General features: G+C 45.8%; 1 protein-coding gene across 11 annotated transcripts in view; it reads left to right on the top strand.

Moving 5' to 3' along the window:
• Nucleotides 1-15,145, top strand: part of Prdm15 (PR/SET domain 15) — a 59,984-nt gene extending 44,839 nt beyond the window's left edge. For all 11 annotated transcript variants that reach the window (XM_076911145.1, XM_034514925.2, XM_076911141.1 and 8 more), the window contains 9 exons: nt 40-203; nt 954-1,033; nt 1,347-1,466; nt 3,388-3,519; nt 6,985-7,068; nt 7,407-7,582; nt 8,840-8,920; nt 10,698-10,907; nt 11,952-15,145. In XM_076911145.1, coding sequence (XP_076767260.1) covers nt 40-203; nt 954-1,033; nt 1,347-1,466; nt 3,388-3,519; nt 6,985-7,068; nt 7,407-7,582; nt 8,840-8,920; nt 10,698-10,907; nt 11,952-12,428 — 1,524 coding nt within the window. In that variant the 3' untranslated portion in view covers nt 12,429-15,145. The remainder of the gene's footprint in view (nt 1-39; nt 204-953; nt 1,034-1,346; nt 1,467-3,387; nt 3,520-6,984; nt 7,069-7,406; nt 7,583-8,839; nt 8,921-10,697; nt 10,908-11,951) is intronic.
• Nucleotides 15,146-15,346: the final 201 nt, after the last annotated feature.

Genomic DNA, 15,346 nt, shown 5'->3' with positions numbered 1-15,346 from the left:
TGCCAGCGGCTCAGCAGCTTCCACCCTGTGTTCTTACAGCTCACTTTCGGCCGTGGAAAGGAATACCTGAAGCACATCATGGAGGTACACAAGGAGAAGGGCCATGGCTGCAGCATCTGCCACCGACGCTTTGCACTCAAGGCTACCTACCATGCCCACATGGTCATCCACCGAGAGAACCTGCCTGACCCCAACGTGCAGAAGTAAGATTCTGTGCGGAAGAAGGGGACTCTGCAAAGCCACAGTGCTCAGCTTAGCAAATCACAATCACTGGGTCACCTTATGCCAGATATTTGGGACACCTTCTGGCCTCCTAGGCCCCATTTCTCATGCTTATCTTTTTCCTCACAGGATTCTTACAGTAAGCTATGTTGACCTATTTGACAAGTAGCACCTTTCCACCATAAATAGGTTTCATTTATGCTGCTCCATGTCAAAAGCCACTTCAGGGCTGTGTAGTGAGCAACAGGATGACTGAATTCAGCTCTCAGGGTTGCTGTGACCAAGTACCTCGTACGTCTTAGTCCTGGAGCCTAGGATCTTATAAGTATCTCAGGGTTGGCTTCTCCTAAACTCTATTGACTGGCACATGGCATCTTCTCTGTGTTCTCATGCTCAGCCTTCTGCACATGTCCATCTCTTGTTTCCTCTTCTTAAAGATTAGGGTCACCATGGTGACTCCATTTTGATCTGTTCTATAAATGCCTGTCTCCACATACTGCCACATTCTTATCTAGGACTTCAACAACAATTTGAGGGACACAGTTCAACCCATTGCAGAAGCTAAGATCACAACGCCTTTTTGCCTCACCTCCATTGATAAAGGAACTTTCACACTTGCCCCTCACAGCTGAGGATACCCTCATAGCAGATAAGACCATCACAGTGGGTGAACCCCTCAGGTGATGAGACCCTGGGGCTGTGGAGCTCCTGAGGTTTGCCTCTACTTTCAGATACATTCATCCCTGTGAGATCTGTGGGCGAATATTCAACAGCATTGGGAACTTGGAGCGCCACAAACTCATCCACACAGGTAACATGCTCCTGTAGTGATGTTTGGTACCAGCTCACCTGCCCCAGCAGCAGGATTCCTCCATCAGTCTCCCTGGCTCCATGCACAGACAGACACACCTCAGCTGTGTCCCTGTTTCTCCCTGGCCTCCCCTGCCACTTGCAGCATATCTTCCTGACCCACCTGTGTCCACTCCAGGTCCTCAGGGCCTTCTCGTGCCAAAGACTCCCATGGAACATGTCTGAAAAGGCAGCCCACGTGTGCTTCTTGCTGAGCCCACGTGCCTCTCTCTGGGTGGGCTAAGGCTTTCAGGCACTGCTGTGTTTGTTTATAGGTGTGAAAAGCCATGCCTGTGAGCAGTGTGGAAAGTCCTTTGCCAGGAAGGACATGCTGAAAGAGCACATGCGTGTGCATGACAACATCCGAGAGTATCTATGTGCCGAATGCGGGAAAGGTGGGTGTGTACCTGGAGCACCAGGTCTCTCAGAGCCACAGGGTACCCTGGAGTCATAGGACACCCCAAGCCACTAGCATGTTCAGCCTTGCACCCAGCTTGCTTTGAATATAGACATAGTCTGTGCCTACAGCCAAGGGGGTGAGGGGTGGGGCGCTGCTAGGAGTCATGAGTCTTTTTGGCAAAGGAGGTCCAGGGTCCCAGGTATAGGAATCTTTCTCAAAATCACATCACATACCATAGAATCATCCACAAGACATCTGTATAGCCTGCAAGAAAAGCTGGATGTTCCAAGTTGATGATGTTCTATTGTTTAAGACAGGGTCCGTGTAGCCCAGGCTAGCCTACTGCTCCATGTACAGCCAAGGATGACCTTGAGTACAGCCTCTCTCCTCAAACCCCTTTCTGCCTGGTTCTGCCTAGCTCTCCCTTCCCTTGCTACATACTATGGGTTCTCTCATCCCCCAGTCTTACTTTGAACAGAAGCCCTGTGAAGCCAGAGAGCTCTGTCTAGCATACCACTTGGTCTCTAGTCCCTGGCACACAAATAGTCAGAGCACAGCATTTATGAGAATGAATGAATGAAAACATGAATGGGTGTTGGAACTGTGAGGATAAGGTTTGTACCAACTGACTTCAGTCCTTTGCAAGACAGACAGACAAGCAGTGACGGAGGGCAATGCTGGTGCCACTGTTTTGAGCAGAGCCTGATATGATGGAGGCAGGGCCAGAGAGGGATTAAGAACAGTTAAAGACTAGTCTGTTGGTGGCCAGGCTTTGGCTGAATCTCTCATAGTCAGATTGATTTTCCATAGTCAGAAAGGCACTTAACCCAGCCAGGGACTGGCAGCTGAGAGACACAGGGTGGGACTCAGGCGCCCTCTGCTGGCTCTGGTTTGTTAGACCTGTGGTCCAGCTGGGTTGTCTGAAGTCTCTCCACACTGAGAGACAGGTGAAGATGGGCAGTAATGAGATGGGACTGGGTAGGCTATTGTCCAGCTGAGCTTGGAGCTGAGAGGGGGTTTTGGGCCTCCTGCTCCTACTCAGTATGACACCACTGCCGGCTTGTCTACTGGAGGGCTTCAGGACTGCACTCTTCCTGTCCTGATGTGTGAGCACTCTGGGTATTACTGCTGCTGCCAGTGACCACTGCTATTCACCCAACTGGGTCGTGGTTGGTGAGGGTGCTTCACCCTTTCCTCATCATCACCCTGAAGCCAGTGAGATTTTGGGCTATTTCAATGCCTAAGATTGGCTGCAATAAGTTAAAAGGATCCATTTGGCAAGACAGCTTAGTGGGTAGAGGTGCTTCCACATAGGTGTAATGAGTGATCCCTTTACCAAGAACTGACTCTGGAGAATTGTCCTCTGACCTTGAATATTCACACATACAGACACACACACAAATTTTCAAGACAGGGTTTCTCTGTGAAGTCTTGGCCATCCTAGAACTCTATAGACCTGGGCTCAAACTCACAGAGATCCACCTACTTTTGCCTTCTGGGTGCTGGGATTAAAGGCATACACTACCACTGCCCAGCTAAAAATATTTTTTTAGAGAATGGCTTTTAAAAAAAAAATGTAGATCTAGTGTCCTCATGTTAGTTACCATTTATGTCATTGAGATAGACACACTGTACACCTTACTATATCATCTCAGGCGCTGTTGCTGACACACTGCCATTTTAATGTCACAGCAAATCTCTAGTGGCCTTCTGAGGTGGTAACTTTGTGGATTCTGCATCTGGTAGAGTAGGACCCTCTGAGGTGAGACCACAGTTTATTTTTCCCACCCATTCTGTGTCTGTGGATATTGTGCCCACTGGGTTCAGACTGGTGCCTCAGGGGAATGGAATGAGATGCAAATGCCCTGGGGCAGGTTTTGGGGAGTATGTCGCTCATACTGATCTGCTCCCTGCAGGTATGAAGACAAAGCATGCACTACGCCACCATATGAAGCTGCACAAAGGCATCAAGGAATATGAGTGCAAGGAATGTCACCGCAAGTTTGCACAGAAGGTCAACATGCTCAAGCACTACAAACGGCACACAGGTGTCCCAACTCTTCAAACCAAACGGCCCTAGAAAGAGTAGTGACACAGAGAGTTCCTCAGGGCTCTCTCTGCTCCTAGCCCCAGGCTTGCTTACTGTGCTGGCTGTTGTGGGATGAGGCTGTGCATCTCAGAGCTCTCTTACTTCATGAGCACTGTGACCCTGTGTGTACCAGTAGAAGCCCATTGTAAATGTCTGCACCAGAGATCTTTTTATGAGTTTGCCAATGGACCCCTGGAAATCGTAGCCACTTACTGGGGAACTCCATTTCTGCAAAGGATCACAAACCTATCCCATTGTCATCAGTGTGAGATCTTTTTTATTTTTTCCATGTTTCTTTAGTATCCCCCACCCTCCACCATCGCCCCACTCTGTAGCCCTGGCTGTCCTGGAACTCACTCTGTAGACCAAACTGGGCTCGAACTCACAGAGATCAATCTGCCTCTGCCTCCAGAGTGCTAGAATTAAAGGCCTGCACCGTTGCCACCACCCCCCAACCCCTGGCATGTTTTTATTGTTAATAAGAGCCGTTCTAACTAGGGGGAGCTGACTCCTCATTGGAGTGTTGGTTTTCATTTCCTTGGTGGCTGATGGTAGTAAACATTTTTCATATACTTGTGTCCATTATAATCTTTTCTGATTTTCAGCTTGGATTACTTGTTTCTAAAATGTTGACTCGTTATACATTATTCACATTAACTGTTAGATGACTGGCTGACAGGTGTCTTCTCCCATTCTGTCCATTGTCTCCTCACTCTGAGCTGTTTCCTTTGCTCTAGGCAAGTTTCATGGTGTGATGTACAGTTTTGCTATTGTTTCCTGGGCTTTAGGGCTCATTTCAAATAGCACTGCTATACCAATATCTTAAAATGTTTCTCCTAAGTTTTCTTTTAGTGCTAAGATGTATTTATTCTTTGATCCATTCTAAGTTGGTTTTCTGTAGAGGTTAGAGTCAAGTTTGAAGCTTCTGCATGTAGACATCCAGTTTTCATTGCACTGTCGTTGAGAATCAGCTGACTGTACATGCATGGCTTTACCTTAGGGTCGATCTCATAGTGTGTGTGTTTGTTTCTAATGCTAGTATTATCATGGTTTTAAACTTAGGACTTTACAATGTCTTGAAACAGGGTATTGGCACCTGCAGCTCTTTACATTTTGTTCCAGGTCATTTCTGTTATTTCTGCCAGGCTTTCATTCAGACTTCAGGATAGTGTTTCTGATTCTGTAAAGGCGTCTTTGGTGTATTGCACCGAACCTGTAAATCCCTGGGTTGAGTCAACATTTTAACAGTATTCATTCCAACAGACTATGAATGTGAAACATCTCTCCCGTGTACAGTCTGTGAATGTGAAATATCCCTCCAGTTTTTGGTGCTGTAGTGGTTTCTGTCATGTTTACAATTTTCATTGTAGGAACATTTCATTGGTTTCTTTATATCTATTCTAAGTATTTGTTTCTTTGTAGCTATTGTGATTGGAATTGCTTTCATGATTTTTAATTTAAAATATACTTTAAGGCAGGAGGTCATGGAGCACAGCTTTAATCCACAGCACTCAGGAGACAAAGATAGGCAGGTCTCTGTGAGTTTGAGGTCAGCCTGGTCCACAGGGTGCGTTTCAGGACATATAGGGCTACAGAGAGAAACACTGTCTTGAAAAATCAAAAAATAGAGTATACTTTTTAAAATAAAAAAAAAAAATGACTTGTATTTTGTAATCTGAAGCTGTGGTGGCATCAGGCTTTACAACCTGTACTCTAACACCCCAGGGCTCCTGAGGCTCGTGGTGGATGTGCTCTCTGTTGGAAAGCCTTGTGGCAGCTTCAGGGGCTGGACTCTTGACTACTTTAAGTTTACTATTACCTGGAGGGATCTGTGAATTTGAAGGATATGCTCTTCCACTAGTCCCAGCATCTTTATTGTCTCCTTTCCCCAGTATGGACATAGTGTGTGGTTTATATGTGTGCCTATGAGAGATTGCATGCCTTTTGTCACGCTTTGTTGTGTGTCTGAAGACTTGAGCACAGAATCCCTGTCCTGAATATGGTAATTCTTTTTTAAAGCATTTGCTAAGTGTCCAGCCTGAACTTCCCTACTGACTTTCAGGATTTTTTTTTTAATTTAGTGTGTATTTACTGTACAAAATGACAGGCTTCATAACATTTTTATCCATGTAGATGATGTATGTTTTCATGATTTCATCCCTGGCAGATACATTTTGTTGATGTATAATTTTAATTCCAAGAGGTTGGCCTTGAATTCCTTCTGTAACTAAAGATGATCTGAACTACTGATCTCCTGTCTCTGCTATCTGAGATTACAGGTGTGCACTGCCACAACTGGTCTATGCAGTGCATCAGGTCAGACCCAGAGCTTTGTGCTATGTGAGCACTTAGCTGCTTACACAGCCGCATCCTCAGCCTTCAGTTTTTTGTATGTACATTTTTGTGTGTTGGTTTCTTTGCGTTACGTAATTCTCCTCATTAGCAGTTTAGAAGATCTTAGGGGAGTCTTCAGGCTTTCCCACATAAAGACATGCTGTGTACAAATAGGGATGATTTGACTTCTACTCTTCATGCATTTTTGTTTTGTTTGTTTCTTTCTTGCATAATTGCTGTGTTAAAACTTGAGGTGCTATCTTGACATAAAGCATGGGAACCGATACCTTGTCTCCTTTCAGACTGTAGTAGAGCCTGCTCTAGTGTCTCACTTTTGTTACAATGCTGGCTGTGGATTTGCCATGCATATCCTCATGCTGAGGTAGTGATCCTTCTGCACCAGCTTTGTTCATGTTTTATTTGGAAAGGACATTTGATTTTATCACATACTTTTTCTTCATCGACTTGAGAGATGATCTTGAGATTTTTTTTGGCCCTTCATCCTGTTGATATACCATATCACATTTGTCAATTTGCATAGATTGAACCGTCCTTGCATCCTGGGATGATTCTGCTTGATCATGTTCGTCCCGTTGGTATGCTGGTCAGTAGTAAAAAAAAAATTCCTGGTTCTTTGTGTGTCCACAGTTGTTCTGCTGTCTCTTATGGAGACATTTCCACTCTTGCCGTGGGTCCTGGCTTTCTATTGATATTTAGTCTCTTACTGCATGTCTAAGAAGCTACCTGAGGCTTTTTGAGGCTACATATGGGGGTATAGGTGAATTACTCTGCCTAGAGAAACTGTTGCTGTCTCCACCCTTGGGTTCTCTTCTCTACATCTGTGTTCTCAGGCCTTCACAAATCTTGTCATTTTTAAAAATACGAATAAAGGCCTAAATTTGAGGCCACAGTTTTCTGGGTAAATTTTGGAATAAATACTCTTTTTTTTTTTTTTTTTTTTTTTTTGACAATTTACCATTACCCTGAGGTACTAAAAATCCTGAAGCATGAAGAGACTGAGATGTCCTCTGTGTACACTCACACTGAAAACTCACTAAGCTTGTGATATCGAACATGATTTTTCCTGCAGGAATTAAAGACTTCATGTGTGAATTATGTGGGAAGACATTCAGTGAGAGGAACACAATGGAGACACACAAGCTCATCCACACAGGTAACTTGAGTCTTAAGGATGGTCTAGGCTGTGTAAGTGTGTAGAGATGAGAACACCTGCTCTGTTTCATAAACACTTGCAGAATAGGACTGTTGTGGTTTAATGCAGCTCCTTGGCCTCTAAATCCCACTGTGCCTTTCCATCGTCCATTCTTCAAGGACCATGATCAACTGTTCCTGCTAGTCTTGGGCCAGTGGTATCCCACTGGTCTAACCAGTTGATAGCTGTCTCTAGAGAAGAGGTTATGGTAGATGCTTGGTTTGGAAGATGAATGAAGCATTAGTAGCCCTCTGTTAACTTGCATTTCTCTTTTCTACCCCATTTACGTGTGTGAGAAGTAGGCAAGCAGTGGACTTGTTCCGTGTGTGACAAGAAGTACGTCACAGAGTACATGCTTCAGAAACACGTCCAGCTCACCCATGACAAGGTGGAAGCACAGAGCTGCCAGCTGTGTGGTACCAAAGTATCCACCCGGGCCTCCATGAGCAGACACATGCGGCGCAAGCACCCCGAGGTTAGCCTGGTGGGGACCCATTCCCAAATCTCCATAGCATGGCCTGGCCCTACTGAGGTCTCAGGGTGCCCGCTCTGCTTGAGACACCTTTGTCCTGGTACAATGTGAATTTAAGGTGGAGCCTCTGAATTCTATCATTTTTTTTCTTCCTGAGATAGGATCTTGTGTAGCTAAGACTGGTCTAGAACTCACTATGTATTTGAGGATGGCTTTGAACTTCTGATCCTCCTACTTCCAATTCCCCGAGTGTTGGGATTGCAGGCATGCACCTCAACACCCAGTTTTATGTGGTGCTGAGCCTTGAACCCAGGGCCTCATGCATGCTAGGCAAGCACTCAGTCAACTTGGCCCTAGCCCAACCACCTTCTCACAACAAAACCAGATAAATAAAGTTCTACTTTTGCTTTCTTCTACTGAGGGCTTTTGGGGTGAGGTCAGATGTGTAGTCTTCCTCTCAGTCTTGCAGTTTCTCTACACCTGGTTTCTTTGGCAACTTACCTTTCATATGCCTTCCTGGGGCATTCATTTTCTTCCCTGTGCTGTGTCTGTTACCTTGCATAGGACTTAATTAGTCTCTAGTTATGAGATAAGCAATGAGTATCAGCAGCTGACGAGTGTTGCTCACCATGGATACAGCAGTGGGGTTGGTGGGAGGCTGTGTGGGCTCGTAGAACAGGTCATGGAATGAGTGACACAAGCTGAGCACGCTCTTGAGCAGGGCTAATAAAGGAAAGGTAGGACTAGTTCCTCACTTTATCACAAAGCTGACACATATGTAGCTGTGTGTATTATGCCAAAGGGTATAGTGTTGGACCCATAGAAACCTTTTTGTGGTTTCTTGTTGGACAGGCTTATTGCTCTGTCTTAGCTCAGTCAGCTCCCTGTGATGGCAGAAGGTGCAGTGATACCTCACTGACAGCACATGTCGTGAGGCCACAGAAAGAGGAAGTAGCCTCCATCTGAGGACAGGAACCACATAATAACAGACAGGTACCAGGTGTCCCCACCAGGACAGATAACACTGCAGAGACTTGAGATGGGGGTTAGAGGACAGGGTTGGGGGATACCCTAGAGAGCATTCTAGAAATAGTTTCAGTCAGTCCTGAGCCTAGGAGTCAGAAGCAGAGGTGAGTTTTTTAGTTAGCAGCCAATCTCCTATAGCAGTGGACCTTGCACAGTGAGTTTGGATTCCTGTTGCATCATCAGGGCAGCCATTGGGTGGGTACAACCCTACTCACTGCTTTCTGCCCCATGCAGGTCCTCGCTGTTCGGATTGACGATCTGGACCACCTCCCCGAGACCACCACCATCGATGCATCTTCCATTGGCATTGTCCAGGTAAGTAGCAGAGAACACATTTGCAGGGGTGGAGTGTGAGGGGAGCAGAATTCGACATACCAAGTGGACCCTAAGGGAACAGACCACATATAGGAGCAGGCTCCAGACATAATCCATTGACCATGACCATACGTCAACTTGGTCTCACTGGGGTTTGGTTGTCCTTCTTCCAGAGCCTTGTAGACTATGTCTTAGTTTTATTGTAGTAGGTATGGATTCAAATGCTCAGGTGCAGGTACATATGTCTTAAGAAAACAGGTAGTTTGGGGGGAGGGGAGCTAGAGAGATGGCTCAATGCCTAGGAACACTTGTTCTTTCAAAGGACTAGGTTCAGTTCCCAGAAGCCGTATATTGGCTCACAGTTATTCGTAACTCTAGTTCTAGAGAATCCAGTATAGTTCTTCTGACATCTGTGGGCATCAAGGCAAATACATGGTGCACATACATGGCTCACATGCATATATGCAAGCAACACTCATATACATAAAACAAATGGGTTGGGGTTTAGCTCAGTTGTAGAGCACTTGTCTAGCAAGTGCAAGGCCATGGGTTCAGTTCTCAACTCTGAAAAAAATGAAAACGAACATATAAAAAAAAAACCTAAAAACAATTTTTTAATTGATCATTTCTAGGAATTTTATTATGATTATTAAATTTAACCATATTAGGCAAACCTAGAATTTTTTTTTTTTTCTTTTTAGACAGGGCCTCACTATGTGTACTTGGCTAGCCTGGACCGCTATGTAGACCCATTGGCTTTGAGCCCACTGAGTTCCTCCTAACTCTGCCTCCCCAGTGCTGGAATTAAGTGTGTATCACCACACCAGGCCAAACCTAGATTTTAAAGGAACTTTTACTCAGTACTTTTTTTTCTTTTCTTTTCTTTTTTTCTTTTTTTTTTTTTAAGCAGGATCTCATGTAGTTCAGGTTGATCTTGAGCCTGCTATGTAGCCAAGGCTAGCCTTGAATTCCTAGTCCTCCTTCCTTTAGTACTCAAGTACTAAAATCCCACGTGCACCATCATGTCTGGATATACTCAGTATTTTTATAACAATTTTATTTTTAATCACAAAGAGTGTTTTATGCTGTCAGTGTTTAAATCTGTACCTGAGTGCTAATGAGTACCCCGTGAGTTCAAGTGTTGGTCTTATGGAATGAATGGGTAGAATCCACACATAGCCTTTCTGTGAGCCATTTATGGGCTTGACAGTTCATAGGTGAGGGTGGGAAAGAAAGTTTCTCCAACACCATACTTTGGCTAGCCTCTGGTGGGTCTGTCTACCTTAAGGAAGACAAGTAGGTGTGACCACCCTGCCCCTCCCTGCCCTCCAGCTGTGACCACCCTGCCCCTGCCCTCCAGTTGTGACTACCCTGCCCCCGCCCTCCAGCTGTGACCACCCTGCCCCTGCCTTCCAGCTGTGACCACCCTGCCCCCACCCTCCAGCTGTGCTGGTCAAGCTATCTTCCCAACACTCTCAGAGCTGTGTAAGTGAAAGGATGAGCCTGCACAGAAAGCAGCAGAAATGCCTGCAGAGTTTTGATCAGACATTTACAGCCAGTGCTCCCACTGTGGGCAGTGGCTCACAAGTACTTCTCTTGAACTGAGTTCCCCAGGAGGGAAATATTTTCCTTTAAAGATGTTTCTCTTTGAACACAAAGCCACTTCCTGTGACAACTTGATGCCCTGTGGCTATATCTAAGGCAGTGCACGCTGTCCTGGCCCCCATCCAGATGTGACCCACTGCCTTGGTGGGTACTGATACCAATCTCCTCACAGCCTGCGCTGGGCCTGGAGCAGGAGGAACTGGCGGAAGGTAAGCATGGAAAGGCTGCCAAACGCAGCCACAAGAGAAAGCAGAAGCCAGAGGAAGAGGCTGGGGCTCCAGTGCCTGAGGACACCACCTTCAGCGAATACCCCGAAAAGGAGCCAGAGTTTACAGGCGGTGTGGGTGATGAGACAAATTCTGCTGTACAGAGTATCCAACAGGTTGGTTGGTGCCTTTGTTTCTATCAGGTGACGGCCACCTCTGCGGGGCAGCTCCTCTGGACTTGAGTCCTATCATGTGTCCATATGGGTGTGTCCACAGTGGGTCCAGGTCTCACCCTCACTTTCCACGTAGTCATTACCTCATGCAAACTGTGCCAAGTGTGACCTCCAGATCACATATGTCACTTTTAATAAGTGTGACACATTCTAGTCTTGAAAGACTGAAATACCGATTCCGATTGGGTGCCCTAAGGGGCCTACGAAGAAGAGCCTGGACAGCCACCAGCCACACTGAGCTGGCTTCTCTGCACAGTCTCTGCTTTGCTTAGTCTATATCACTTGACATTTGAAACCCCGCGACCATAAGTGTGTCTTCTTTTTGGAGATGATGATTCTGCAGTAAACCTGCTTGGATCTATCTGCCTTTCAGCACTAGGTATGAGGCAGCTGCAGCTATGGCTGCCTCCATAGTGACACAGGGTTTTCACATGCTATTAAGATAGGCAAGTTGGGGTGGATGATGACAAAGCATTGGTTTCCTGGCTTTTCAGATTTGCTCTGGGGCACATGTTTGTGTGTGTGTGTGTGTGTGTGTGTGTGTGTGTGTGTGAGAGAGAGAGAGAGAGAGAGAGAGAGAGAGAGAGAGAGAGAGAGAGAGAGATTGATTGATTGATTGATTTCTCTTATGTGATACCGGGGATAGCATTCAGGGCTTCTTGAATCAGTGGTAGGTAAGAAGTTTACCAACGTAACTGTCTTCCTCAGCTCTAAACATGATTCATTCTTTTTTTCTGGCTCATGACATTTGCTTGATTTTCCATCCCTGCATTACCCCAGAGGATTGTCCATATTTCCTTTCTCTTTTCCACTGGTATAATTCTCCCAGGACATTGTGTTCTGCTTTTCCCAGTGGAGGTCTTGCTCTGGCTCCTTTGCCTGAGTATGCAATTTTAGTACACCCTCTAACAGGAGGGTGCTATGGGAGGGTTTCTCTCCTTTTTGCAGAAACAATTCATTCTTTCTTTCTCTGTGTGACTCTTACAGGTGGTGGTTACCCTAGGGGACCCCAGTGTGACTGCTCCATCAAGCTCTGTTGGCCTAACCAACATCACCGTGACCCCCATAACCACTGCAGCTGGGACTCAGTTTACCAATTTACAGCCAGTGGCTGTTGGACATCTTACCAACCCTGAACGCCAGTTACAGCTAGATAACTCCATCCTGACTGTGACCTTCGACACTGTCAGTGGCTCAGCCATGTTGCACAACCGGCAAAATGATGTCCAGATTCACCCACAGCCAGAAGCCACAAACCCTCAGTCAGTGGCCCACTTTATCAACCTTACCACACTGGTAAACTCCATCACACCCTTGGGGAACCAACTCAGTGAGCAGCACCCACTCACCTGGCGAGCAGTGCCCCAGACAGATGTGCTACAGCCGCCACAGGCCCCTGCAGCGCAGCAGCAGGCGGTACAACCCCAGGTACAAAATGAGCAGCAGCAGATGTACAGCTACTGATCTGTGGCTGCAGAACAGGCTGAGCTGCAGCAGGGGGGCTCTGAGGTCTGGAGGTATTTGCTGGATACCAAACAGGAAGAGTGTGCGCATGTCAAGATCACTGAGATTAGCATTACAGAGTTATCTATCAGTTTAGCTGGTGACATGGCCTTTGGCAAGCAGGAGCTTCCACCATGTGTTTCCTCAAGGTGATGCAGCCTGGCCAGACCACAGTGTCACCCTCAGAGGTCTGTAATTGTTATGGGGCTCAGGGACACAAATAGCAGGATTCTAGAAGCAGGCGTGATATCCCAAGGACCAGGGAGATTTGATCTGTTTTCTTTAGCACTCCAATGATGATACTGAAATATGGCTAGCCTTCTCAGGCAACACATAGAAGTAAACCCAGGTTTCTCCATGCTCCTGAATTTACAAGCAGGGAGAAGTTAAGTAGCTCTTCTTCTGAAGTCTCAGTTCATATGTCACAGAGCTGTGGCCTGAGGCCTTCTGTGAGAAATATCATGAGGCCCCCAGCTCAGGCACAAAAGATACGGGAACATCTATAGATTGATTTTTATGAACAGTCTGTTTTATTTCATAACCACGTTATGTATTATGGTCCTCTTATGGTCAATATTGATTTCTTTTAATATGATAAAGTCGTTTGCACTGTAGGGTGTTGGTCCCTGTCCAGTTGTGCACAGATGCCTTGTGTGAGGCCACACACAGTTGTGTGCGAAGTGAGCCCTCATGCTTGAATCCCAGTGCTCCTCCGGAGCTATCTCAGGACTCTGCCATCCAAACATATGTATTATGGTGCAGCTTAGCCACATCCCTGAATGAAGGATGGGGAGTGAACCCATGTTTCCTTTCTGTGTAAGCCTTAATTCCAAAGGTGGTTGTGTCTGAAGACCAATTTCCTATGAAATGCAGAGGTTCAGCTCTGCAGGAGAGAAGCGCAGCTAGTGATTTAAGAAACCTGAGAGGTGCTTTCCTGTGGTGATGAGAGCAGAAGAGGTCGTCATGACAGTGAATGCAAACTGACCACACCCAGCTCTGAGGGAACATGGCTAGCACAAACCTGTGCTATCCCAGTGGCAATAGGCCAGGCTGCCATCAGAGAGGGTCCACAGTCCAGCACAGGGACATGAAGAGGCAACGTGAGGAGAGAGTTTGATCTCACTCTTCTCATCAGTTTTTAATGTCATACAAAAGAAGAACTTAGAGATGAACTTGCCTTACTTTGTCCTTGGTCCCGTGTTTCCTGGATGTATTCAGATGTGGGCAGCCATCCTACAGAGATGGATACTAACCAGCAGTGGACAAGGGAAATTACAGTCAGCCTGATATCAGACAAGATGTCACTTTCTCAGCACCTCATTCCAGAGAACAAGCTTTGAGGATGAGGCTGGAGCTTGTGTTACATAGTTGGAGCATAAGGAAGAGATGACACTCAAGGACAGGTCTGTGGGTCACCTGGCCCACACCCTCTCCACATTCACACAGGCCAGTCTCATCTCTTAGCTGATGGCATGCTGGGAGTTCTTGGACTTCTTAATTTATGACAGTTGTTTTTATGTTATTTATGTGTGTAATTAACTACTTTGTACACAGTACCCTTATAAAATGAACTTGGCCTAGGGGTGAACTGTTTTCTAAGATCTAGCCTTCGCTCTCCAAATAAAACTATTCCAGGAAACCATGGAAACAGTGGGCAATCCATAGTTCTTAACTATTTTTTAAAAAATTCAACCACAATTCCTCTTTGCCTTTATATCCTCTCAAAGATGAATGAGCTGAGTCCAAATGAGCACTGGGCTCAATCAAACATCACTAGCATTTGACTTTTATTCTCTTCCCACTGAAATAAAGGCCTTTGAAATCACATTTTTATTTTTTAAAGATGTATTTTTGTGTCTACAGCCAGGTTGTCAAATCCTGTTGGAAGACAGAGTTAGGTTGTACAGTCTCTCCTGCTGCCACTGTTTGCTTAAAATATACAGAGGCATCTTCTTCCTGCTGTTATAAGCAGGAACTCAAATAAAACCAGCCTTTCTCCCCAAGTGTCTGTGACACATGGTCTCACTAGTCATTGATTGAGGCAAGCAGGTTGTCTTAGCATACTTACAGCTCCTCCGCATGTAACAACTAGATAGCAAAACAAAGGCATCTTTACACTCCAGGCACCCTACATACATAAACCATTGTTGATTGGTAGGAAGTGTTCAGATTTTTTTTTAACTGGTCTAAAGTTGGCATAGCTATGTGTCCAACAAGCCCTGTGACTATGTCTAGGTTCGCATAAATAAATGTATCAGAATTTGTTTACACCTTGTGAATGATAATGTTATAGGGTCACACGTCGTGACAGGATCAATCTCATAGTTGCACAGGGTTCTACCCTCTGGGATTGTGTTAGCCAGTGATAAGCTCTCAGGAAAAGGGTCTGTACCAGGTGCCCTCTCCTATGTCAGGCATGAAAGCCTGCTGGAGAATGGTCCCTCATGAAAGGCAGATCTTTCCTCCTTCATACCACTCTCAGTATCCAAAGGCAGAGGCAGTGCCTGTGACTTCCATAGATCCTGAGGGTTGTGAAGACCATTCTGTAACTCTGAGGGTGTTTCATGTCACATCTGTTTGTATGGTGGTAAATAAAGGTGCTGTGACCTGTGTTTTTCAATTGCTGGCCCTCTGCTCTCTTGCCCATGATAAAAGTTGTACCTGGCAATCTTTGAAAATGGCTCTGGTTCCTGTTATAGGTTATGTTCTCATTTCCCTGCAGTCCTGAGGTGCATGTTTGGATCATTTGAAACACCCTGAGATACTGAATGTCAGAAACTTCCCCCAAGAGTTACAATATGGGCTTCTTAGTAAAATTGAGGTCAGACAATGGCCACCAGGTTGTCCTTGGCAAAACTTTTCTGTGGGCCTATGATTTT

The sequence above is a fragment of the Arvicanthis niloticus genome, chromosome 12 (genome assembly GCF_011762505.2).
Source record: "Arvicanthis niloticus isolate mArvNil1 chromosome 12, mArvNil1.pat.X, whole genome shotgun sequence".
NCBI lineage: Eukaryota > Metazoa > Chordata > Mammalia > Rodentia > Muridae > Arvicanthis > Arvicanthis niloticus.
This window is presented reverse-complemented; position numbering and strand designations above follow the sequence as displayed.